This window comes from Carcharodon carcharias, chromosome 19 (genome assembly GCF_017639515.1).
Source record: "Carcharodon carcharias isolate sCarCar2 chromosome 19, sCarCar2.pri, whole genome shotgun sequence".
Classification (NCBI taxonomy): domain Eukaryota; kingdom Metazoa; phylum Chordata; class Chondrichthyes; order Lamniformes; family Lamnidae; genus Carcharodon; species Carcharodon carcharias.
This window is the reverse complement of record NC_054485.1, coordinates 34692844-34718050: the sequence shown is the minus strand read 5'-3', so window position 1 is coordinate 34718050 and position 25207 is coordinate 34692844. Positions and strand designations below refer to the sequence as shown.

The following is a 25207-nucleotide window of genomic DNA, read 5'->3' as shown; positions in this document are numbered from 1 at the left end:
TTGAAGATAATACAACTGTTTCAGATTAAAGAATTTGTACAATTAAAGACTACATTTAAACAAAATTACTATAATATTTTATAAGGTGCAATAATATTTCAGAGAAGCAATGTTCAGTATGAAATTTAACCTAATAGGAGGTTGTAGTGATCCAGGCAAATATGCCAGAGTCCCCTTGGTATTGCATAACACATATTTACTGAATGATGTCTTTGCTGCAGTGGCGCATAGTTCAAGTGTTAAGTCGTTTGAAAGTACTTCAGTAAGAAGTACATCAATCATTTAGAATTGTTGAGTTAATCCTACCTAGTTTGGAGATGGTGAAAATGAAAACAGCACCAAATGGGATTTTCTGCAGGGAATCTCTCAATCATAGTAACATGTTGGCACTAAATTAATGAAGCAGCTAATTATGTCAGAGTAATGCTGTTCCAGCCAACCATTTCCAAAAGCCTAAGGTGATTCATTGGAAACTAGAATAACTTTCACATCATAACAAAAATAAATACTGGGAATCTGAAACAAAAGCAAAAAAAAAATGATGCAAGTATGCATTTCTCTCAGCAGCTAAAAATAATAAAGGTAAGTTAATATCTATAATAATATTCAGTTTTTGTCTGTTTGCACTGTTTTGATTGGTCAGCTTGGGGGTGGGTCTGCATATAGGTTTATTTGGACGGCGGTACCTGGCACGCGCAGAAGCACATGGGCCATGCAGAGTACCAGGAAAGCATGACGGACATGCTGCCAATGGTTGATGGCAGGGTGGGGGAGTTGGTGGAGAACAAAAAGGAGGAAATGAGGGGACCCCAAAAACAAAGTTACCCTTGGCTGGAGAGACCTTTTCTGTGAGAAATGGAATGGGCATGGCAAGACTGGGATGGAGATAGCCTCGGAGCAATGGAAGGAATGGGATGGGGATGACTTGAGAGGAATTGCATGGGTAGGATGGAGGGGGAGGCAGTGGCATTGTGGTAATGTCACTGGACTAGTAACCAGAGGCCAGGCTAATTCTCTGGGGACATGGGTTCAATACCCGCCATGGCAACTGGTGGAATTTAAATTCAACTAATAAATCTAGAATTAAAAGCTAGTCTCAGTAATGGTGATGTGCGAGGAATTGTATGGGAAGAATGGAATGGTAAAAGTGGGGTGGAGATGGCCTGCGATGGTGATGACATGAGAGGAATGACATGGGAACCACTGTTGATTGTCATAAAAACCCACCTGGTTCACTAATGCCCTTTAGGGCAGGAAATCGGCATCCCAACCTGGTCCAGACCCGCTACAATATGGTTAACTCTTAAATGCCCATGGAAAAAGATTAGTACGCCACTGAGTTGTATCAAACTGTAGCAAGTTGATGAGGAATCAAACTGGAAAGACCACCCGGCATTCAACCTAGGCACACCCAGCCCTGTCAACCCTGCAAACTCTTCCTTACTAACATCTGGGGGCTTGTGCCAAAAACTAGTCAAGCAACACCCTGACATAGTCACGCCTTATAGAAAATATCCCAGATACCATTATCACCATCCCTGGGTATGCCCTGTCCCACCGACAGATTGATCCATTAGAGGTGGCGGTACAATGATATACAGTCGGGAGGGAGGCGCTTTGGGAGTCCTCAACATTGACTCTGGACCTCTGAAATCTAATGGCATCAGGTCAGACATAGGCAAGGAAACCTCCTGCTGATTACCACCTACTGTGCCCCCATCCATCCATCCCTCCCTCAACTGATGATATATACTCCTCCATGCTGAAGACCGCTTGAAAGAAGCACTGGGGATGGCAAGGGCGCAGAATATACTCTGGTTGGGGGACTTCAATGTCCATCACCAAGAATGGCTGGCTGAGTAGCACCACTACTGACCGAACTGGCCGATTCCCGAAGGTCATTAGCTGCTAGACTGGGTCTGCAGCAGGTAGTGAGGGAACCAAGAGGAGGGAAAAACTACTTGACCTCATCCTCAACAATCTACCTGTCACCAATGCATCTGCATCTGTCCATGACAGTATCATTAGGAGTGACCAGCACACAGTCCTTTTGGAGATAAAGTCCTATTGTCACATTGAGGATATCCTCCATTGTATTGTGTGGCACTATCACCGTGCTATATGGGATGGATTTGAAACAGATCTAGCAACTCAAAATCTGGGTATCCACGAGGCGCTGTGAGCCATCAGCAGCAGCAGAATTGTGCTCAACCATAATCTGTAACTGCATGGCCTAGCATATCCCCCACTCTGCCATTACTGTCAAGCCGGGGAATCAATCCTGGTTCAATGAAGAGTGCAGGAGAGCATGCCAGAATCAACGTCAGGCATACTTAACAATGAGGTGTCAACCCGATGAAGCTACAACACAAGCCTACTTGCATGCCAAACAATGGAAGCTGCGTTCAATAGACAGACCTAAGCGATCCCACAACCAACAGATCAGATCTAAGCTCTGCAGTCCTGCCACATCCCGTCGGGAATGGTGGTGGACAATTAAGTAACTTACTGGAAGAGGAGGCTCCATAAATATCCCCATCCTCAATGATGGGGGAACCCAGCACGTCAGTGCAAAAGGTGAGGCTGAAGCATTTGCAACCATCTTTGCCCAGAAGCGCTGAGTGGATGACTTATCTCGGCGTCCTCTTGAGGTCCCCAGCATCACGAATGCCAGTTTTCAGCCAATTCAGTTCACTCCACGTAACATCAAGAATAGCTGAAGGCACTTGATACTTCAAAGGCTATGAGCCCCGATAACATCCTGGTAACAGTACCGAAGACTTCTGCTCCAGAACTAGCCGCGTACCTCGCCAAGTTATTCGAGTACAGCTACAACACTAGCATCTACCTGCACTGTGGGAAAACTGCACAAGTAGGTCCTGTTCACAAAAGGCAGGATAAACCCAACCCATCCAATTACTGCCCCATACAGTTCATCAGCAAAGTGATGGAAGGTATCACCGACAGTGCTATCAACCAGCACTTAGCATAACCTGCTCATTGACACTCAGTTTGGGCTCTGCCAGGGCCACTCAGTTCCTGACCTTATTACAGCTTTTGCCCAAACATGGACAAAAGAGCGGAACTCCAGAGGTGAGGTGAGAGTGCCTGCCTTGACATCAGGACAGCATTTAACCAAGTGTGGCATCAAGGAGCCCTAGCAAAACTGGAGCCAATGGGAATCGGGAAAGGTATCCACAGATTGGAGTCATACCTCGCATAAAGGAAAATGGCTGCGGTTGTTGGGGGTCAATCATCTCAGTCCTGAGACATTGCTGCAGCACTTTCTCAGGGTAATGTCCTAGGCCCGTCTCCAGCTCCTCCATCAATGACCTTCTCTCCATCACAAGGTCAGAAGTCGGGATGCTTGCTGATTGCACAATGTTCAGAAACACTCGCAACTCCTCGGATACTGAAGCAGTTCATGCCCAAATACCACAAGACTGGACAACATTCAAGCATGGGCTAGTGTGTCAAGCAACATTCGCACATCATAAGTGCCAGGCAGTGATATCTCCAACAAGAGAGAATCTAACCATCTCTCCTTGGCATTACCATCGCTGAATCCCCCTCCATCAACATCTTGGAGGTTACCATTGATCAGAAACTGAACTGGACCAGCCATATAAGTACTGTGGCAGCAAGAGCAAGGTTAGGGGGAGGTGGTGGTATAGTGGTATTGTCACTGAATTAGTATTCCAGAGACCCAGGGTAATGCTCTGGGGACCTGGGTTCGAATCCCACCACAGCAGATGATGAAATTTGAATTCAATACAAATCTGGAATTAAATGTCTGATCATGACCACGAAACCATTGCTGATTGTCATAAAAACCCATCTGGTTCACTCATGTCTTTCAGGGAAGGAAATCTGGCATCCTGCATGTGACTCCAGACCCATGTCAATATGGTTGACTCTTAGATGCCCTCTGAACAAGGGCAATTAGGGATGGGCAACAAATGTTGGCCTACCAGCAATGCCCACATGAATGAATAGAAACAAAAGTCAGAGGCTGGGAATTCTGCGGCAAGTAACTGGTCCCCTATTCCCAAAAACCTGTGCAGCATCCACAAAGCTCAAGTCAGGAATGTGATGGAATACTCCCTGCTTGCCTGGATGAGTGCAGCTCCAACAACACTCAATAAGCTCTACACCATCCAGGACAAAGCAGCCCACTTGATTGGTATCCCATCCACAAACATTAGTTCCCTCCACCACCAATGCACAGTGACAACAGTGTGTACCATCTGTCAGAAGCACTGCAGCAACTCACCCAGGCTCCTTTGCTAGCACCTTCCAAACCTTGTGACCTCTACAACCTAGAAGGGCAAGGGCAGCAGTTGCATGGGAACACCACCACCTGGAATTTCCCCTCCAAATAACACACCATCCTGACTTGAAACTATACCTCTTCCTTCACTGTTTCTGGATCAAAATCCTGGAATTCCCTTCAAAACAACACTGGGTGCACCTACACCACATGGCCTGCAGCTGTTCAGGAAGGAGGCTCACCACCAGCTTTCAATGGCAGTTAGGGATGGGCAATAAATGCTGGTCTAGGTAGTGATGCCCACACCCCATGAAATAATAAAAAGAAATGATGGAATTAGTTAATTGTGGTAAAATGACAGGGGCAATTACCTGATACTTCTTATTAGAAAGCTATTATTTGTGCTAACAATTAAGATTCTCTCTCTTTGAATGAAAAGTTTTCAGTAAAACTGTCAGGTGAATTAAAAGAATACATCAGTGTTGATTTCCATAGGCAAAGATGATGATAACCGTCTAAACCCTCTCTACCTTTTACACAGTCGAACTCCAATGGGCATACCACCATACAAATTTAGACTCGAGGAAAGAACAGTTATAATATTGCTACAAAACTTGGATCCTTCACAAGAACTCTGTCATGGAATAAATTGGTAGTTAGCATTTTCTCTTCAATGATAGATGCTGAATTTATATCTGGCAAATTTCAAGAAAATTGGATATTTATTCCCTGAATAATATTGAGCCCATCAAATGTACACCTGTTTTTTAAGCTCAGAATACAATTCTCAAGTAGAAGCTCATATGACTCTAAACAAGTCACAGAGCCAGACTCTTGATAAAATCTGTCAATTTATATTCCTAGGCCTGTTTTACACACGGACAGTTTTTATGTAGCTTTTTCCAGACTGGGAAGTTTTGATTCTATTAAAGTTTTTGGTAAAAGAATAACTCAGAATCCTGTATTTAAACCAATACCGTTGCAGTCAAGATAACAATCTGACTGCAAATGTTTTGTAGGTCTGTGTTAATTTTACTTTATTTGCCTTTTCTGCTTACAGATGCTGTTTTATCTTTTTATTTACTTCCATTTTCTATTTTTGTTTCCTAACTCCTGAGTTAGCTGCAATTTATATTGTTTGTTTGACAAATTGATTTTTCTTCTACATTGCTTATAAAAGTGAATATATCATAATTAATTAGAGTGTGAATCACTATTATCTAGTGATTATTATTTGGTAACCCTCATAATTGTGTAACTCATCATCAGACATCAACTGCATAGCTATCAGCATCCACTGTGGTAACTGCTGAAAGGATCTGTGCATGACATAGTTTCCAGTTTAAAAATAGTGGGTGCCCAGAGATGGCTTCAAGAGATATTTATAAATTGTACTTTCAGTTTATATCATATGCATACCTTGATGAATATACTTGAGTTCTGAAGAAGAGTCATATTGGACTCTAAATGTTAACTGTTTCTCTCTCCAGTGATGCTGCCAGACCTACTGAGTTTTTCCAGCACTTTGTTTCTATTTCAGATCTCCAGCAACTGCAGTATTTTTCTTCTGTTCCCTCATTTTGTTCTCCTTTTCTGACACACAAATCCCCTTTCCCTCATTGATCTTCCCTTCTCTCTCCCTTTCTCTTATACTCCATTTCCATTTCTCCCTTCCTTCCTTCCTTTCCTTCCCCTTCCTTCCCCTCCTTCCTTTCCTTCCCCTTCCTTTCCTTCCTTCCCCTCCTTCCCTTCCCTTCCTTCCTTCTCCTCTTTCTTTTCCTTCCCCTCTTTCCTTGCCCTCCTTTCCTTCCTTCCGTCCTTTCCCTCCACCTTTCCCTATTATCCTCCCTCTCCCCGCTCTGTCCTTTATTCTTCCTCTTGTTCCTCTTCCTCCTCTATTCCCTTCCTTTAAAAATTGATTGAAAGCACAAAATGAAATTCACTATCAATTATTCACCTTTTGTTACTGGCTTAATCAGAAATTTTCTCCCAAATCGGAAAAAAAACTGCTTTTACCAAAACTCAAGCTTTAAATGATAAATGCAACTAAGGTTACCATCACAAAACCTTGTGTTCCTTTTTAGATTCTATCACACAGAGATATAAGAACTTGTCCCAGGTGGTGTCAGAGCGCAATGAGAAGGTGCAAATGTCAATTGCTCAGTCCCAAAATGTTCAGGAAGGCTTGGATAACTTACTGGACTGGTTGGAAGACGTTGAAAAGAATATGAAAAATCAGGATAATTTATTAGTGTCATCTGCTGCCATACAAGACACCCTTGCCCAAAACACAGTGAGTTCTCTTTCAAACATTTGTTTTTCAGAGCAGTCAAGCTATGCATTAATGGTGATGTCATAACTTTATCATTCCTCATGTCATAATATCATCAAATCATAATTTTTTGGGAGACTCCTGTCCAAACATACAGCTTTTTGGAAATTATTTCATTTTAGAGAGATTAACCATTGTTGGCATGCCTACATGAATGCTATCCTTTATCCTGTCAGTAGTATAATAGCTGGAATTATTTTCTTTTAAGAACTATTGTGGACTAATTAAAGAATTTTATTGATCACTCATAGTTTAACAGGACACATGCCTGAGTGTTTGCACGTTCTTTCCCCCTCCCTCCCCCTCTCCTACTTCCTCCTCCCTTCCCCCCCACCCCCGCCTCCTTTCTCTCTGTCCCTCTTCCCTCTCCCTGGGAGACACTCCCACATGTGTGTGTGTATAATATATACATAACGTACAAAATAAATATAAATTTTATACTTAAAAAAACTTCTAAAAGTCATACAACTGACAGGAACAGCCTACTTTCCAGCAATAAAATTAAAATGTACACTAAGGTTTAAGTCCGTAAGTTATTTTCATTATATAAAAATAACTTGTTTTGTAAATCTTTCAGAAATTAAAACAGGATATCGCTAGCCATCAAAGCAGCATTAACACAATCCAGGAAATGGTTTGTGGTTTCATTGAAAATGCAGATGGAGCAACTGCCTCCTCGCTCCAAGAGAAACTTGACCAGTTGAATAGCCAATTGGGAGCAGTGTGCAGTGAACAGCAGGAGAAGGAAGAGAAATTGAGAAAACTGCTACCCAAAATGGAGCAGTTTGAGAAACTGGTACAGGAGGTTGGACTGTTCATGGAAAGCAAATCTCAGAGCCTGGCAGCTGGAGGAGACCCAAATAAAGACATTGCTCATTTTTCACAGAAAATACTGGTGAATATAATATTTGTAAACTGATATTTCTAGTCGCAATACACCAATCTCCATTTTTTAAAAAACATTATAATAACTTATCACATGCAAAATACATCAGATCTGGATATTTAACATAGTAATTTCTCAAAGCTGTGTTCTAGACCCAGCTACCTCAAGCGGTTTTACCAATGACCTACACTCCTTCATAAAGTCAGAAGTGGTGCTGTTCACTGAACGATCGTAGTGTTCAGCTCCATTTGCAACTCCTCAGATAATGAAGCAGCCTTTGCTTGCATTTAGTAAGACCTAGACGACAACCAAGTTTGGATTAATGAGTGGTAAGTAACATTTGCAGCAAGAGCGAGCTTAACTGCCTTCCCTCAACAATCAATGGCATTACCGTTGCCAAATTCCCTACCATGAACACTGTGGGGTCACCATTGACCGGAAATTTAAGTGGACCAGCCACATAAAGGCAATGGTTACTAGAGTAGGTGAGAGGCTTGGAATTCTGCAGGGAGTGTCTTAACTCCATCACCAACAAGGCACGTGATGAGTATGATGGAATTCTCTCTACTTAGCTGGATGAGTGCAGCTGCTGCACTCGGGACACTCAACACCATCCAGGACACAAGCCCACTTAATCGCCACCCCCCCATCAACCAATCAACCAGCTTAAACATCCACTTTTTCCAACATCAGTGTGCCTGTACTACAGTGCTATCTACCAAATGTGGTGCAGAAATTCCCCAAGGTTGTTTTATAGCACCTCCCAAATCTGAGAGTTACAGCACCTAAAGGGACAAGAGCAGCAGGTGCATAGGAGCACCATCACCTCCAAGTTTCCTTCCATATCGCACACCATCCTGACTTGAACATATTGCAGCTCCTTTATTGTTGCTACTTGGAACACCCTTTGTGACAAAATTTTAGGAGTTGCTTCACCACATAGACTGCAGCAATTCTAGAAGGTCCACCACCACCACTCAAGTGCAACTAGGGATAGGCAATAAATACTGGTCTTGTCAGAGACATCTATATCCCGAAAACAATGTTAAGGTTGCTACTTCTAAATGAAGTTAGTTAGAAATACTCTTAATTTAATTTTCAGCATTTAGGTCATATTATTGTAAAACTGCACTTAGAATTGACAACTAATTTGGTAATTAGATTAAGAAGTGCAAGAAATTAAAATATCATACTGCTACAATATAGTTTGGAGTGAGGACAGTGCAAGGGGAGCTCTCTCAGCTGGTCTGCTCTTGGGGCAGATTTATTTCTAGGATGATGTTCAAAATGATGAGTTTATTCCCCAGCATTTGCATTGATAAATAAGAGTTCAAAAAAGTCACAAAAAAGAAGAGCCAGGCTATTTTCTTAATTGCATGTGATTGTGTTTATTGTTACCATAGGAGGAGAGCACAGAAATGGTGAAGCAAAGAGGAGACCTACAGACTCTACAGCAACTGGCAGAGGAGCTGACAGCATCTGGCACTTTGATAGACAAGAATCAGCTCATGGAAACTATCAAAGACTTAACCAGAGGATACAAAAAACTAGAGCAAAATGTTAAGAAGAGGTAAGAGACATTGCAATTTTAAACAGGCTTATCTGGGCCATTTAGTATCTTCTATGGGAGGCATAAGCCCTAACTTCATAGAATTAATGTGTCACGAACAGAATGTATTTTCTCTCTCATAATTAATCAGTATGTTTTGTATGGGAGGTATGCCTTTCCTTACCCTTGGAATGTGTATTTGAATTAAATAATTCAGCAGCAAGCTTTCATATCCTTAAAATAAAGGAGGTTACTTATTTTCACACACCCCAAATTAATGCAACATCACGCACTCTGTCTCTTGCATGCACACACATGCACAAAGATTAGATACAGATAAAGATAGTGCACTTTTACAGTTAACAGTTAATTCACTCTCTGATTTACGATTTCCAATGTGGCAGGCCTGTGGTTTCTTGAATAGATTTGTTGATCTAAAGTTAAAGTAAGGGTCTTGTAAAGCGAAGGGTTGAGAGCAGATTGTGATGCTTCCTGTAATCGAATATCTAGGAGATTGGTTCTCAGATGAAACTTTTAAACCGCACTAGGTTAAGTACTTCAGCTGCTTGATGACTTGATCCTAGTTTCAGAGTTTGGTTCTCGGACTGTCTGACCAGTGATGGTTCTTAAAAGGCAAAGTTGAAACTGCTTTTTCTGCAGCTGCTGTCTCTTTGATGTTTTTCTGCAGACTCCTCTGGTCTTACTGTGTCTTTAGATAAAACTTTTTGGCCCAGACCACCAGTCTCTGGATGGTTGTACCCTAGACATACCGTGGAAGATGTGCTGGGGGACCCCTCAGAAGTCCCAATGCAAAGACGCCACAGGAATTGCCTGGGAAGTTTTAACTCCTAATGGGCAACTGGCCTACATACAGAACCCTCTGCAAAAGCCTCCCAACTCTGAGTTAAAGTCAAAGACTTCGGAGGGTTCTGACTTGCTTATATGGATAGTTACCCAAGAAATATTAAACAGAAATAAAACCATATCCAACTCCTGGCTAACTATACAACTGACTCCCCACTGCCCGCAACCCTCTGACCCCACCCCCCGACCCTCTGACTCTCCAACACCCCCCTCCCCCCCAGCCTCCCAACCTAACTAACTGAACCTCACCAATCAACCCACCCATTTACTTCATGCACACTCATTCACTAACATAGTGAAAAGCTTTTTAAATGTCACAATATTAAAATGCTTTTCACTGTGTTAGCGAATTAAGATTTATCAAAGCATACTAACTAGCGCTGTAAAAGAGGGGTGTGTGGCTTGGCTTCCCCTGACGATTCTGCCCTTGGGAAAAGGACTCCCAGAACAGGTACACTCCACATTTCTGAAGTGGCCTGGTTCGGAAGTCCAGGCCAGAAATGCAGAGCTCTGGTGCTATGTGTAATAAAAAATAAAAAAAGGAGCAGAGTGGCAATGCACTGGTGATTGCTGCTCCTCGGAAGATTCAGCCCATTATCTCAAGACAGTTTTCATCAATACTGGCAACCAGATAACTGGTCTTGTTGGCTTTCTTTTGTTAAATTGCAAACCTAGAGACATAGAGTCCAGGAGTCCATGACTCTGTGTTTTGAGCAAGCTTTGAACAATGGTAGGCATGAATTCCACAGGGAGGTGCTGTCTGGATATGTCCATTCTAGAGGAGGTCCCCCACCCAAGGTAATTCATTTAGAACTTTCCAGAAGCTTGATAGCCTGTGTTGAATAAGCAAAGGTTACCTGACCCTTTGTCAGCCATCTTAACAGTTCATTAGTGTCTGTTTTAAACAAATAAAAGTCAGTTCCAGAAGCTTCCATACGAGCACAGTCCATGTTTCAAGTTATAAATAGGACAAAGCTTTACTGAGCATGACAAATGTGTTATCATTGCATTGAGAAAATAAACTGGGACTAAAATTTCAAAATGGTTTGGCATGATCCCATTCAGAAGATTGTTTCAGTATATGATTGCTTTTTTAAAATGCTAAATCACTATTTTAGAAATAGGTAGATTTATGCAATTTCCATCCAAAAGGCTGATCAAGTGACCTAGTTCCAGGCTTCCACTAATACTGCTCTTCAACTAGCCTTTAGATCAGTGGCTCCCAAACTTTACTTATTGCCTTCCAGATCTACCAGCTGGTCACGTACCCATACTAGCATACAAGTTCAATATTTCAACCGTTTTAAAACCTAAGCATTGTGCAAAATAGACAAATTATAATACATATACAATTTAATCGATGCCCTAATAGTACTACTTGCCATTAGTCTGATGGATTGAGGTTGTTTGGTTGTGCATAGGTGCATAATATTTCAAGTAATAGGTGATAGTTTGAGTTGTAACTTGGTTTCTGCATAATGGTACTGCTGATACTTTGATTTCGTTCATGAATGATGAAAATCCACTTTCACACAGGTGAATTGTAACTAACAGCATCAAAACCCTGACAGTTTGAGTTGTCTGACAGTTCGGGGAAATCTGTTCACATCTGGATCAAAATTCATCCAATTGCTTTTTTTTTAAAACTTAATTTTGAGACTGCTGTAAGTTGAGATGTCCAGGAGGTTCTCTTGTTCTTTTATTGACAGGTCTAGCAGCATGGGCACTGTTGAAAATTCTGTGAAAGGTTAATGTTCCATTGAGGGAAAGTAATCACAAAATTGCCACTTCAGTGAGATGTTGCTTGATGCCAGACTTAATACTGTCCTTTGACTGCAGTTCGTATGTTGCCAGGAATTCATGCATGTTTAGGAAAATGTCAGTGTTGTTTTCCTTCAGAAAGTGAGCCCAGCATTCCAACTTTTTTTTAAATCAATGAATCAATTTTGTCCTGGACATTGAAGATAGTTACACTCAGTCCTTGAAGTCCTAGATGTGGCTCATTCAGGAGGGAAAATATACCTGACAAATAGCCCTGCCAAGAAAGCCAGGCCATGCCATTGAGACAATGAAAGAGTGGAAATGGGTTGTTAGTAAAGAATAACTTGATCTCGGAGGCAAGTTTAAAAAAATATTCCAAGACCTTGCCATGTGACAGCCATCGAACCTCCACATAGAGCAATAGGTTGATGTGCTCACTTCCCATCTCATTACATAGAGCAGCAAATATTCTGGAACTCAGGGGTAAACTAAAAGTTTACCATCTTCACTGCATTGTCCAGGATCTCCTTCAAGTTGGCAGGCACGCTTTTGGCAGCAAGTGCTTTCTTATGCATACCACAATGCATCCACATAACATTGGGAGGACTGCTCTGATATGTGTCACTACCCAACTGTACCTGTTAGTCATTGATTTTGCCCCATTGTTGCGATGCCAACACATTGTGACCAGACAATACCAAGTTGATTTATGAAGCTGCAAAGCACCTGAGGAAATCTCCTCGGCTATTGTCCTGGTAGTCAGCATCTGACAAAACAAAATATCCTCATATTGTGCATCTTTGTAAATATACCACACATGAAGCAGTAGGTGAGTTAAGCCTGCCATCTCTGTGGATTTGTCCAGCTGCAGAGCAAAGTACTGACTGCTAGTGCTGTGTTTCACTGGTTGAATTAGGGCATCGTTGGCCATGTCAATAATTCGACATGACACGTGTTGTTTGATAATGACATTAACTGAATTAATTTTGGGCCTTCTCTCCAAGCATAGTGCTTACCATGCCTGCAGGCATGGGTAGTATTAGCTCCTCTGCTAAGTTGTAATGCTTTCCTGACTTAATAACTCCGAGCTCACTGGGTATAAGGTTTCAAGGGTTTTATCATTAACGAACAGAGAAGTGAAAAAATCGCTTCTGCTGAGAAGTCTCAGATCTGAAACATTAACTCTGTTTCTCTCTTCATAGAAGCTCCCTGACCCGCTGAGTATTCCTGGAATCTTCTGTTTTTATTTCCAATTTCCAACATCTGCAATATTTTGCTTTTGTATTTTGCCTTGCTCGTCATTAGCTGCACCTTTGTCCATTTGAAAAATGTTGACGGTTTGTCCAAGTGTTGTTCATGTTTTGTTCCCAAGTGTCTGCATAGAAGAGATAGTTTTAGTCTATTATTTGACAGGACTGTGCCACATAACACGCACACCACAGCCGAGGGTATTCAGCAGCTCCAGTCCAAATAATTCCCAGTTTAATGTACTTTTTGTCACATCTACGTCTCTTTGATATAGATTCTGTTTTATGCGTCATGCCAAGGTTTTGCTCAATAGGCTGAGATTCACATGTTAAGTCAGTAATTGTGTCACCAGCGATTTGATCAAGTAAACTGGTACTGGCAAAACAAATTTCATCACTTCTCATCATTGATATTTCGTGTTCTGCTTAACACTACTCATCTTAACATCTGTCCACTTTTAACTCTTACATCCCAGCAAATATTGTTGCAGTGCAACCACAAATAAAGCACCCAGCTCCCTCCACCATCTGCCAACTATCCCCAGTTCCTATCAGGACTTGCTGGCATACACAGGCCGCAATAACTCACTAGTTCTCAGCATTTGGAGTTGTATACATGGCCCACATAGGCAGCCAACACTTGTTGAGTCTCTTGGACTCCACTGCGACTGGGTTATTTCAAAAAGCAGACCCAGAGTGTGATGATTGTCATTCTAATCTTACCTTTGTGTTTGATATATCCAGGAACTTAAGAGCCCTGTTGCAAGCCTTAATAAGTCAGTTGATATCTGTAATGTTCACAGTGCTCCATGTTAGAGAGGGGAATATTAAGCTGGGTTACTGGGGATTGTGCTGGGCAGAGAATCAAATTATGTGTTTTATTTTAAATTGAATTTCCTTTGAATTAAATAATTATCAAGCTTTCTCAACAATTCTTGGATTGTTAAAATTTGAAATGCTTTGCGTTTCTTTTGTAAGCTTTGATCTTGTTCAAAATATGAAAAAGCACCAAACTCATTCTTTATACTTTATTGTAATTTGACAGTTTTCATCAAAAACATAACTGGTCTCATGGACCTCCTTGTGCTGATAAGTACCATTTTGGAAAATTGAATTGCAACTTTAAAGTTAATCTGCCACAAAGCAAGATGTTCCAGATGCAATGAGGTCTCTTTAGGTTTTTTCATTATTCTTTTTGACGGTCAATGTCTTGCTGTTGGGAACCATTTAAGTTAATAATGGTTTAGGTCGAGAGCCTGCGTGTGTGGTTGTGAATTATTGGTTGCATCAAATGAATCCTGTCTTTTGATGCCAGTCACAATACAAATGTTTTATTTTGTTCAAATATGGCTTGGGGGGCAATGAATTGTCAATCAAAGTACTTTGGAACATAGAAACCAGATATTCAGTAAAAGTGGTTGCTGGTCAAAGGAATGGCCTATCACATACTAAATTATGATTAGTCAAATTTGGAATTCCTTATACTTTAAGTGAAGCTTGTCATCCAATCCAAAATCTTTAAAGAGGCAAAATGCAGTGCATTCCAGTGAGTAAACCATGATGTAGTTTGTTGTCTAGAATCTTACCAAAGGAATGTGCGAGATTGAAGTCAATGAGATGTAAATAAAACCAAAACTGCTTTTGCGTGTTTACTTCTGTTTTCACTGCATCAAACAGGGTCGTTGTCCAAAAAAAAATTACCCTAGGAAATGTAACAAGATATATCATAGGTGACATTCCTCAGGAAGCTAGCTGTATTGGAGTAACTTGATCCTTTAGTGCCAGATTTTGGGAAGTGTTTAAGCAAATTTCAGTACCTCAGAAGCAAGCTTTTGCAATTCATGCCCTCCCTCAAGCATTGCTCATGCTTAATAGGTTTTACTTCAAGATAAACCCAAAGGCCAATTTATATAGCCAAAGGGTCAATAAAGATGGCAAACTAATTTTACTTTTTAAAAATTAAAACTACTTGTATTTTGGTGATACATACTTGCAGAAATTGTCCTATCATTGGCTTATAGCACTGCCGAAATTATTTTTAAAAACTAGAAACTCAGATGATGATCTGAACGTGTGACTCAGTTAAACCAATTTCTATTTTCCCCATACCCATTTCTTTCACTTTTATAAAAAGATAAAAGCAAAATGTCTCAGTTCCTCTCAGAAAGGAACTTTTACCGAATAACTGCAATTCTATTTTGTTAAACAACATGGTAAAGAATAAATCACTATCTTGCTTGTATCCAAATCAAATGATTTAAGTGAAACATGTTGTTCAATTCAAGTTCCTTAAAGGGCTATAATTATTTGGATGCTAGATAATACTCCATGATGTCGTTTGGAGTCTAGCCATGGGAGTGCACGAGAGAAAGTGCAAGAGGAGTGGCCGTGCATGGGGATCCGCTACCTTTACACAACTTCTCCACGCATTTCCCCCCCACCCCCTCCACCAACAGAGGTGCCTCACCTACCCTAGAGGTATGCACACCAAAGTTTGGGAATCGCTGCTCCAGATTGTGCAAGAGTGGTGAAGTCAATAACTCTGTCACTCCTCCCTCCTGTCTCATTTCCCTCCTTTTGGGAAAGCGCCATGTCTTTATTGAATGAATCTCTTAACAACCAGCTGAGTTCAGGAATTTGCTATGTTGAAGAATGTGCCATTGCCTGCCAATGAATCATTGCTATTAATAACAACATGCTTCAGCATATTTTAACTAAATTTTAACTGTTAGCAGAAACAGAATGCAGTAAAAACCAATTAACATATCAGCAACAATTTGTATGACAATAGAGAAGGGGATAAGTCAGATAAACAGCATTTGGGAAGATAAACTGTTAGAGAAAATTAGAAATAAGGAGGAGCAAGACCACAGGGATTTTAAACACAACGATAAGAATTTTAATAAAAACAAAAAAACTGCGGATGCTGGAAATCCAAAACAAAAACAGAATTACCTGGAAAAACTCAGCAGGTCTGGCAGCATCGGCGGAGAAGAAAAGAGTTGACGTTTCAAGTCCTCATGACCCTTCGACAGAACTTGAGTTCGAGTCCAAGAAAGAGTTGAAATATAAGCTGGTTTAAGGTGTGTGGCAGGGGGGGCGGAGAGAGAGAGAGAGAAGTGGAGGGGGTTGGTGTGGTTGTAGGGACAAACAAGCAGTGAAAGAAGCAGATCATCAAAAGATGTCACTAACAAAAGAACACATAGGTGTTAAAGTTGGTGATATTATCTAAACGAATGTGCTAATTAAGAATGGATGGTAGGGCACTCAAGGTATAGCTCTAGTGGGGGTGGGGAGAGCATAAAAGATTTAAAAATATTTAAAAATAATGGAAATAGGTGGAAAAAGAAAAATCTATATAATTTAATGGAAAAAAACAAAAGGAAGGGGGAAACAGAAATGGGGTGGGGATGGGGGAGGGAGCTCAAGACCTAAAGTTGTTGAATTCAATATTCAGTCCGGAAGGCTGTAAAGTGCCTAGTCGGAAGATGAGGTGTTGTTCCTCCAGTTTGCGTTGGGCTTCACTGGAACAATGCAGCAAGCCAAGGACAGACATGTGGGCAAGAGAGCAGGGTGGAGTGTTAAAATGGCAAGCGACAGGGAGGTTTGAGTCATTCTTGCGGACAGACCGCAGGTGTTCTGCAAAGCGGTCGCCCAGTTTACGTTTGGTCTCTCCAATGTAGAGGAGACCACATTGGGAGCAATGAATGCAGTAGACTAAGTTGGGGGAAATGCAAGTGAAATGCTGCTTCACTTGAAAGGAGTGTTTGGGCCCTTGGACGGTGAGGAGAGAGGAAGTGAAGGGGCAGGTGTTGCATGTTTTGCGTGGGCATGGGGTGGTGCCATAGGAGGGGGTTGAGGAGTAGGGGGTGATGGAGGAGTGGACCAGGGTGTCCCAGAGGGAGTGATCCCTACTGAATGCCGATAGGGGGGGTGAAGGGAAGATGTGTTTGGTGGTGGCATCATGCTGGAGTTGGCGGAAATGGCGGAGGATGATCCTTTGAATGCGGAGGCTGGTGGGGTGATAAGTGAGGACAAGGGGGACTCTATCATGTTTCTGGGAGGGAGGAGAAGCATTTTACTTGCATTTCCCCCAACTTAGTCTACTGCATTCGTTGCTCCCAATGTGGTCTCCTCTACATTGGAGAGACCAAACGTAAACTGGGCGACCGCTTTGCAGAACACCTGCGGTCTGTCCGCAAGAATGACCCAAACCTCCCTGTCGCTTGCCATTTTAACACTCCACCCTGCTCTCTTGCCCACATGTCTGTCCTTGGCTTGTTGCATTGTTCCAGTGAAGCCCATCGCAAACTGGAGGAACAACACTTCATCTTCCGACTAGGCACTTTACAGCCTTCCGGACTGAATATTGAATTCAACAACTTTAGGTCTTGAGCTCCCTCCCCCATCCCCACCCCATTTCTGTTTCCCCCTTCCTTTTGTTTTTTTCCAATAAATTATATAGATTTTTCTTTTCCCACCTATTTCCATTATTTTTAAATATTTTTAAATCTTTTATGCTCTTCCCACCCCCACTAGAGCTATACCTTGAATGCCCTACCATCCATTCTTAATTAGCATATTCGTTTAGATAATTTCACCAACTTTAACACCTATGTGTTCTTTTGTTCTATTGTTGGTGACATCTTTTGATGATCTGCTTCTATCACTGCTTGTTTGTCCCTACAACCACACCAACCCCCTCCACTTCTCTCTCTCTCTCTCTCTCGGCCCCCCCCCCACACACCTAAAACCAGCTTATATTTCAACTCTTTCTTGGACTCAAACTCAAGTTCTGTCGAAGGGTCATGAGGACTCGAAACGTCAACTCTTCTTCTCCGCCGATGCTGCCAGACCTGCTGAGTTTTTCCAGGTAATTCTGTTTTTGATAAGAATTTTAAGTTTAAGATTGGAGACGGGCAAATGTTATGTTAGTGAAGGAAAGAATGATGTATAAGGAGGACTTAATGTGGGATAGAATAAGGATAGCAGTTTTGTAGGTGACTAACGTTACAGAGAATGGATGATGGAATGCCAAAACAAAAACAGAATTACCTGGAAAAACTCAGCAGATCTGGCAGCATCGGCGGAGAAGGACAAATTTGACATTTCGAGTCCTCATGACCCTTCAACAGAACTGAGTAAAAATAGAAGAAGGGTGAAATATAAGCTGGTTTAAGGTGGCGGGTCGGAGGGGGGGGGGGGGCGGTGGGAGAAGTTGGGAGGGGGGGTGGTTTTAGGGACAAGCAAGCAATGATAGGAGCAGATAATCAAAAGATGTCACAGACAAAAGTACGAAGAGGTGTTGAAGGTGGTGATATTATCTAAAAGAATGTGCTAATTAAGAATGGATGCCAGAATGCCAGCCTGGAAACCATTCAAGAACTCAAGTCTGCATGTGACAAAGGTGTGAATAAGGCTTTTAGTAACATTTGGACTATCAGTGTTGTGGAGTTAGAAGCAGACATTCTTTGTGCTAGATTGTGGGGTCAGGATCATAAATCCAGCTCAGGGTTTAACAGTCGATTATTTGAAAAGCAACATTATCTCAATGAATTTGATAAAATTTTCAGCAAACTTATTTGAACAGTGAATTCTTTTCAAAAGGGGCATGAGCCATTTCTGCATCAACTCAGTTTTACTACTGAAATTTCATTAACCTTGACAGATTATACACTGTCATCACCTCAGTTCCTTTTAAGATTAGGTGTGATGCAAATCATTAGTATTTTAGTCTGTGTTTGTCTAAATATTCCTTGGCCGACTTGATGAGATGCTTTCTCCCAGAAGCTTCTTAGTTGCTGTCACTATTAGGTGAGCTGCAAATCTGAACCATTTCTCTTGATTTGTTCAGAATACTCATTTTTGCAATGTCAAGTTTCCCTTTATTAGAATTTAATCAAACTTGAAAGTGACATCTTGAAAAACAATGGATTTGTGTGAAAAATGAGCATGCTAGTAATGTGGGATTATTTCCTCCCTAAATACGACATCAAATGGTTTTCATAGCCAGAGTTCTCAGAAGTTTGAAAAACGCATTATTAATAACAGGTTCAAAGTAGCTTTGTGTTCTGACTAAAAGAGCTGAAAATGTTAATATAGCTTACTAGAGGTAACAACAGTGATCTATAGCAAAGTCTGGGTCTGATGTCAGTTATTTTCTGGGCACAACTTTACTGTCAGTTAAATGGTCACAAAGTCAAGTTGGTAATCAATGTTAACAGGTGCCAGTCTGAATTTTATAGATTAATACATTTGCCCTATTTGAAATTATTCCTTCTACTGGCCAATCAATAGAGTTACCAGTCAATGTTGTCTGTTGCTAACACAGTTCAGCTCCACTGCCGCTGCTCTTTGCACCCCTGCCATGAGAGATGGTATCTGCAAATGTGTAAAGTGGCAGAAAATTGTTTTAAATGCATCTATAAAGCTGATGAATGAGTACTAAAATAGTTTCAATATCAGTCGAATTCCATTGTTAACTGTAATTTCCAGTAATAGATAAATGGAAGCCCAACGTTTTATGTATTTTTCAGAGAGGAAGAGGCATTATCCTGCCAGCAGCAGCTGAGCGAGTTTGCATCTCTAGTAGAGTCAATCAGAAATTGGTTAAAGGAAACGGAGTCTAATGTACCAGCTTTTGAATCAGCACTTAGTACAGACATGCTCGAGAACCAGATCCAACAAGTAAAGGTGAGTAGGCCTGAAGAAATTAACATGCAGAATTTGAGATTGTTTATCAAATAGAATGCATTTTTAATTTTAACATGTAAAATTGCTGCATAATTAAAACAGTTTCTACGTGGGTTCTTCAAACTCTAAATCAGCCATGTTATTATATGGAACAAAGCTCTAAATCTTTTGGGGAAGGCAGAATGGTCTCAGCCAATATGACATAAGCACCAGGCTAATTAGTTGTTAGTAATGTTGGCCTTCCCTCTTCTGGGAGTGAGGGGGAGAAAAGCATGATAGAAATGAGCTACATGGGTAAAATTGGAGTAGGACAATGTAATGATATGGCTTATTTCAATTCACAGATCCTGTTGGAGGATTGGTCATCAAAATCTCCAAAGGTGCAAGAAATAAATCACAAAGGAACCGAGTTAGAAAGTCTCATCATGGAAATAACATCATCTGACACTACTTTGTTGTCCAGTAAAACAGGTAACATCTGAGATCAAGAAAAATGCAACTAACTTGATTTCTTTCATTTTTAGAAATAATTTTAGGTGCCCTGTACAATGCATTATTTACCATCAAAAGAGAACAGCCAAACTACCTGCTCACAATTTCCCTCGATACAATTCTTCAGTCATCTGCACATATGTGAGAACGAACGTGAATAATTTTTAATTCTTCACACCTTTTGGAAATGCTTAGCCTCTGTCTAATGACACAGCCACGATTGGGATTTTTCCACCCATTAATTCTTGGCTATGCTGGTCATTAATGAGCCACTTTATAACAGCCCCCATATCAAGCATGTCACTAAAACTACTTACTAATTACAATGTATTTCTAATTATTTCATGTTGTCCAGTCATTTCTTATGTTCCAGCTTTCTTTGTAATTTGCTTAAATGTTTTGTTAAATATCAATCCAATTTCTAATCAGTGCAACTTTATTTGATCTGTGTGCTTGCCGTGTCAACATAGGCTAATTTGGTCAGTATTCTCTTTATACATAGCTTATATTTTATCTTAGAAAAGGCGTAGTGTACCTTTATTCCTATATGTAGCTTCATTTTTCTTAATTGTATGCACCCACCTGATAAAGCAAATTTATGCTCTACTCCTCGCTTTTTCCTAGTATGAGTCTCGAGTCGTAACACTTTGCATTGCTCAAAATAGTTGAGCTGTTAGATTGGGATAGAAATTTAGCTGAAGAAGAACACTGTCTATGGGTATGTTCCGCCATTATATGATGTTCATAGTATGTAACTGAAAATATTATGATGCAGTGAAACTAGCTTTCCATTAATTTTTTTTAAATGCCTCGCATATACATAATCTACAAACTATATGTCCCCACATAACACCATTACCTACATGATGGATTGGATACCTTGAGCTAAAATGTTTTAGTCAGTGAAATTTATTGCAACAAGAAGAAGAAGGTATTGCAGTTGTAGCAGAATTCAAATTCACTCATCTGGGTTAGAAAGAGCTTATGTTTATTCACTTTTCACGGTCCAAAAGTACTTCACTTTTGAAGTGTTAGTTACTGTTGTAATGCAGAAAAACGCAGCAGTTAACTTGCACGTGGCAAGCTTCCACAAGCAGCAATGCAATAACGACCAGATAATCTGTTCTAATTACATTGACTAAGAGATACATATTGGCAAGCACACGGAGAACTCCCCCTGCTCCTCTTCAAATAGTGCCATGGGATCTTGTATTAGAGAAAGCAGGTAAGACGTCATTTTAACGTCTCATCTAAAAGATGGCCCCTCCGACAATCCTGCATTCTTTCAGTACCGCACAGATGTGTCAGACTGAACTATCTGCTCAGGACTGGAGTGGTACCTGAATCCACAGCCTTCAAAAATAGAAAAAGAGTGTGACCGTTGAATTACATTTTGGATCCTATGAACGCTTATAAGGAATTCAGATGTGCTATACAACTCAATTTTATATGTGCATTAGTGTCTATGGCATGGTTTTTCACAATCTTATCTGCGAAATAACACCGCTGAGGCTTCGCTATATTGTACCTCAACATACTTTATAAATCACCACTACCCACATTTGCTGCAACACCAACAACATCTATATTTAAGATTTGCGTACAACTACCACACATTACAAAGCACTTTTATTTTCAAAAAGAACTTCATCTGTAGAACAATGCTTGTTAGTGCCTTGTGATATCATGCTGAGGGAGCCTGTGTCTGTGCTTAGCTTTTGTTCCTAATATTGGCTGTCCTGTGCACTGTTGTGTCTCCCTGTTGTTTACTCAGGTTCTGTAATGATGAATGGTGGAGTGACTGCACCTAGTATGAATGGGTACCACAGAAACAAAGGTGAGAACATAAAAAATCTGAGCTTCTGTTTCTGTTACATCTTCCAACCATTTTACTCCTCAAGTAAATTCATGTAGGAATGTGAACAAGGTGAAATAAAATGGTATTAATTAATTATTAATATGCTGCACCAGGAGCTCCCTCCCTGACAGCACTGTGGGTGTACCTACCACATGGACTGCAGTGGTTCAAGAAAGCAGCTCACCACCACGTTCTCAAGGGCAATTAGGTATGGGCAATAAATGCTGGCCCAGCCAGCGAAGCCCACATCCCGTGAATGAATAAAAAAAATATATGTACTGGAACACAGCCATGGTTGCCAACATATCCAATGTTCCAATTTAATTTGTAACTTGTTACACAACCTAAATCAATCATTCTCCAGGAAAAAGAAAGCACACGTTTTCTGCAGTTAGTTATGGAACATTACTTTTAATTGCATAAGTTTCTCCAGGCAAAAGAAACATGATGTAGTCAAATATTAATAAGTTATCAATTATGAAATCATATTTAGTTAAGTTTGAGTAAAAGTAATATACTGGAACAATGTGCTCTGAGGAACCATGTGACCTACCCCTTGCTATATAAACATGTTTTGAACAGTTTCCAAAGAAAGCCTTTTGGTAGTCTATTTTAGCACTTCTGTTTGTCATAAACAATTACTGGGAAATATGATGTGGACGTTATTTTTTTCCAATTTAAAACTGTAGCCAGGGCAAGTAATACATGCTAGGGATAAAAAGTTCCTAGTGAAATTATTAAAGAAGAAAGCTGCGCCCAGTTTCAAGATTCACAAAGAAAATTCTGCATTTAAAAATATATAGCCTGTCCTTTATTACTTGAATGTGAAGCCTTGCATTTCTCCAACATACAGAATTATGCATTGATGACATTTTACAATGATTGTCTCATAATTGAAAGTATTCTGATGATGATCTGCAGATCCTATTGCTGCGAACAAAACTGGTTTTTTGAAATTTTTTAACATTTGGCCAATGTCTCTTATTACCTTTTGTAGAACTTACAGAAATTCAGCAGAATGTCTCTGATGTAAACCATAATTATAAGACCCTGGGAAATGTACTAAAGGAACGTCAGGACCACCTTTGGGCCACAATTAACCAAATGCAAGAGGTTCAAGAAGAAACCAATTCTGTCATGAAATGGCTAGAGTTAAAAGAACAGACTTTGTCCATGTTGACTTCATCACCGGCCAAAACTCAAACAATGAAAGCACAAGTGGAGCAAAACAAGGTAAATATAATAAATATATCTAATAAAGCATAAATGAAATCCCACATGGTTAATAATACCGCACTTAAAATTATCATGACGTCTTTGCAAATTAAACTTTTGAAGCTGATGATTTTAAATTAGAGATTTTTTGGTATACAACTGGGCACTTCTTGCTTGGGGAGGAAGTAGTTCTATTAATCAAAGGAGTCAAATAGGAAGAAAATAGACAAATTAATTTTAACTCTTTACAGTCTGTTTTGAGCAAAACAAAATGAGTGTTCCATCTTCATTCAATTGTTCAGACTGAGCATTTAGGCCTGGGCTTCAACATTCATAAGGGCTAATGTTAATTGTCTGAATTGCTTTGAATGCTGTGTTCTGCAAAGCATAGCCCAGAGCATCAAATACTATAACTTTGTTCATCTGAAGACCTGAATTTTCATTCCTATTATGAGTAAACAAGCACTTTTAATTTGGGAAACAAATATAATTGAGGTTACCTTAGTCTTGATTTGAGTCATTGTATTAGGAAAGCAAAGCTCCAAAGTTTGTCTTTAATTCTTTTGTTACTTTGTTTATGCTGCAATTGTGATATGTAAATTGAAAAATAATTTTTCAGCCAGATAGATTGAAATATTTAATTATTTTATTCCTTAATCTTTTTAGTTTTACTTAAATTCTACTCGCATTCTGATTGATAAATTGTACCAGATTAAAGTTTATATAATAGAAAATGAATACGAAAGCAATAATAAACACTTAATTCTTAAAGAGCTCACATAAAAATTTGTGCAATTAATTGAGCTAACATTTAATTCCACACTACGTAAATGCTTCAGATATGACTGAATTAATGCTGTATTTTAGTAAAAGCAAGTTTTCAAAGCTGTTGCCAATCATTAAACTCCTTTTTCGTTTAGGCTTTTCTTGTTGAGCTTGAACAGAATTCTGGAAAGGTTGAGAAGCTGAAAGAGATGTTAAAAGATTTATTGACAAAACATCCAGATTCCCCAGAGGCTAAGAAGTGGATGGAAGTGCTAGAACAAATAGGTAAAACAAGTACAAACAGTACTAATATTCATTTTGTGGGATGGAATACCTTGCACTTAAAACAAATTAAAGAACATATAGAAACTGAACTGGCACGTGGTGCTTGTGATAAGCACCATCTTGAATTGGTTAAGTTGAATGGTCTGCTTTCATGTTGTAATTTCCATGCAAGAGTGGGAAGTCTAATTTCTTTTAATTAATAGATTTTTTTAAAAATCTTTCACGGGATGTGGACATTGTTGGCTAGGCCAGCATTTTTATTGCCCATCCTTAATTGCCCTTGAGAAGATGATGGTGAGCCGCCACCTTGAACCACGAAGACAATAGGAATCATGAAGATAAGAAAAAATAAAAGAAGGCAAGGGGTAAATTACTTAAAATAATCTGGTGACTGAACTGAATGCTTCAAGTTGCTTCATATTTTTTTATTAACATATATAATATATATACATGTATAGATAGATATACATGTGCTCCCTCCAATTAAGGATTGCTTCAAAATTAGTTCAGTTAAATTATACGAGGAAAGTATCAGGTTTGATTCCTGGTTTGTGCCAAATTAGCACAGAAAATGCAGACCTGAAGAGAAGAAATTAGCCAGGTTGGCCTCTCATTGCTGTCCTGTGACACCCCATGGAATTGTGTGCATGTGAATATCTTGGAGGGGTGGGAAGAGAGAGGGCAAAAATGAATTGCTGTAGTTGCTGTGTGTAGCTGCACTATAAATACATGTCAAAATAACATTTTTTTTCTTAGTTATTCTTTCGGGGATGTGGGTGTTGCTGGCCAGGCCAGTACTTATTGCCCATTCCTAATTGCCCTTGAGAACATGGTGGTGAGCCGCCGCCTTGAATTGCTGCAGTCCGTGTGGTGTAGGTACACCCACAGTGCTGTTAGGGAGGGAGTTCCAGGATTTTGACCCAGTAGATCGTGAAGAAAAGTGACGATATAGTTCCAAGTCAGGCTGATGTGTTGCTTGGAGGGAAACTT

At 40.1% G+C, this 25207-nt stretch overlaps 1 protein-coding gene across 4 annotated transcripts in view; it reads left to right on the top strand.

Annotated features, from left to right (window-relative positions):
- The window catches only part of macf1a (microtubule actin crosslinking factor 1a), a 651250-nt gene that overhangs the window by 470350 nt on the left and 155693 nt on the right, over positions 1 to 25207 (top strand). For 2 of the 4 annotated variants that reach the window (XM_041213072.1, XM_041213070.1), the window contains 8 exons: positions 6355 to 6563; positions 7180 to 7497; positions 8892 to 9058; positions 19446 to 19602; positions 19947 to 20073; positions 21869 to 21931; positions 22950 to 23185; positions 24088 to 24217. In XM_041213072.1, coding sequence (XP_041069006.1) covers positions 6355 to 6563; positions 7180 to 7497; positions 8892 to 9058; positions 19446 to 19602; positions 19947 to 20073; positions 21869 to 21931; positions 22950 to 23185; positions 24088 to 24217 — 1407 coding nt within the window. The remainder of the gene's footprint in view (positions 1 to 6354; positions 6564 to 7179; positions 7498 to 8891; positions 9059 to 19445; positions 19603 to 19946; positions 20074 to 21868; positions 21932 to 22949; positions 23186 to 24087; positions 24218 to 25207) is intronic. The other 2 variants (XM_041213073.1, XM_041213071.1) reach the window with 1 other exon arrangement.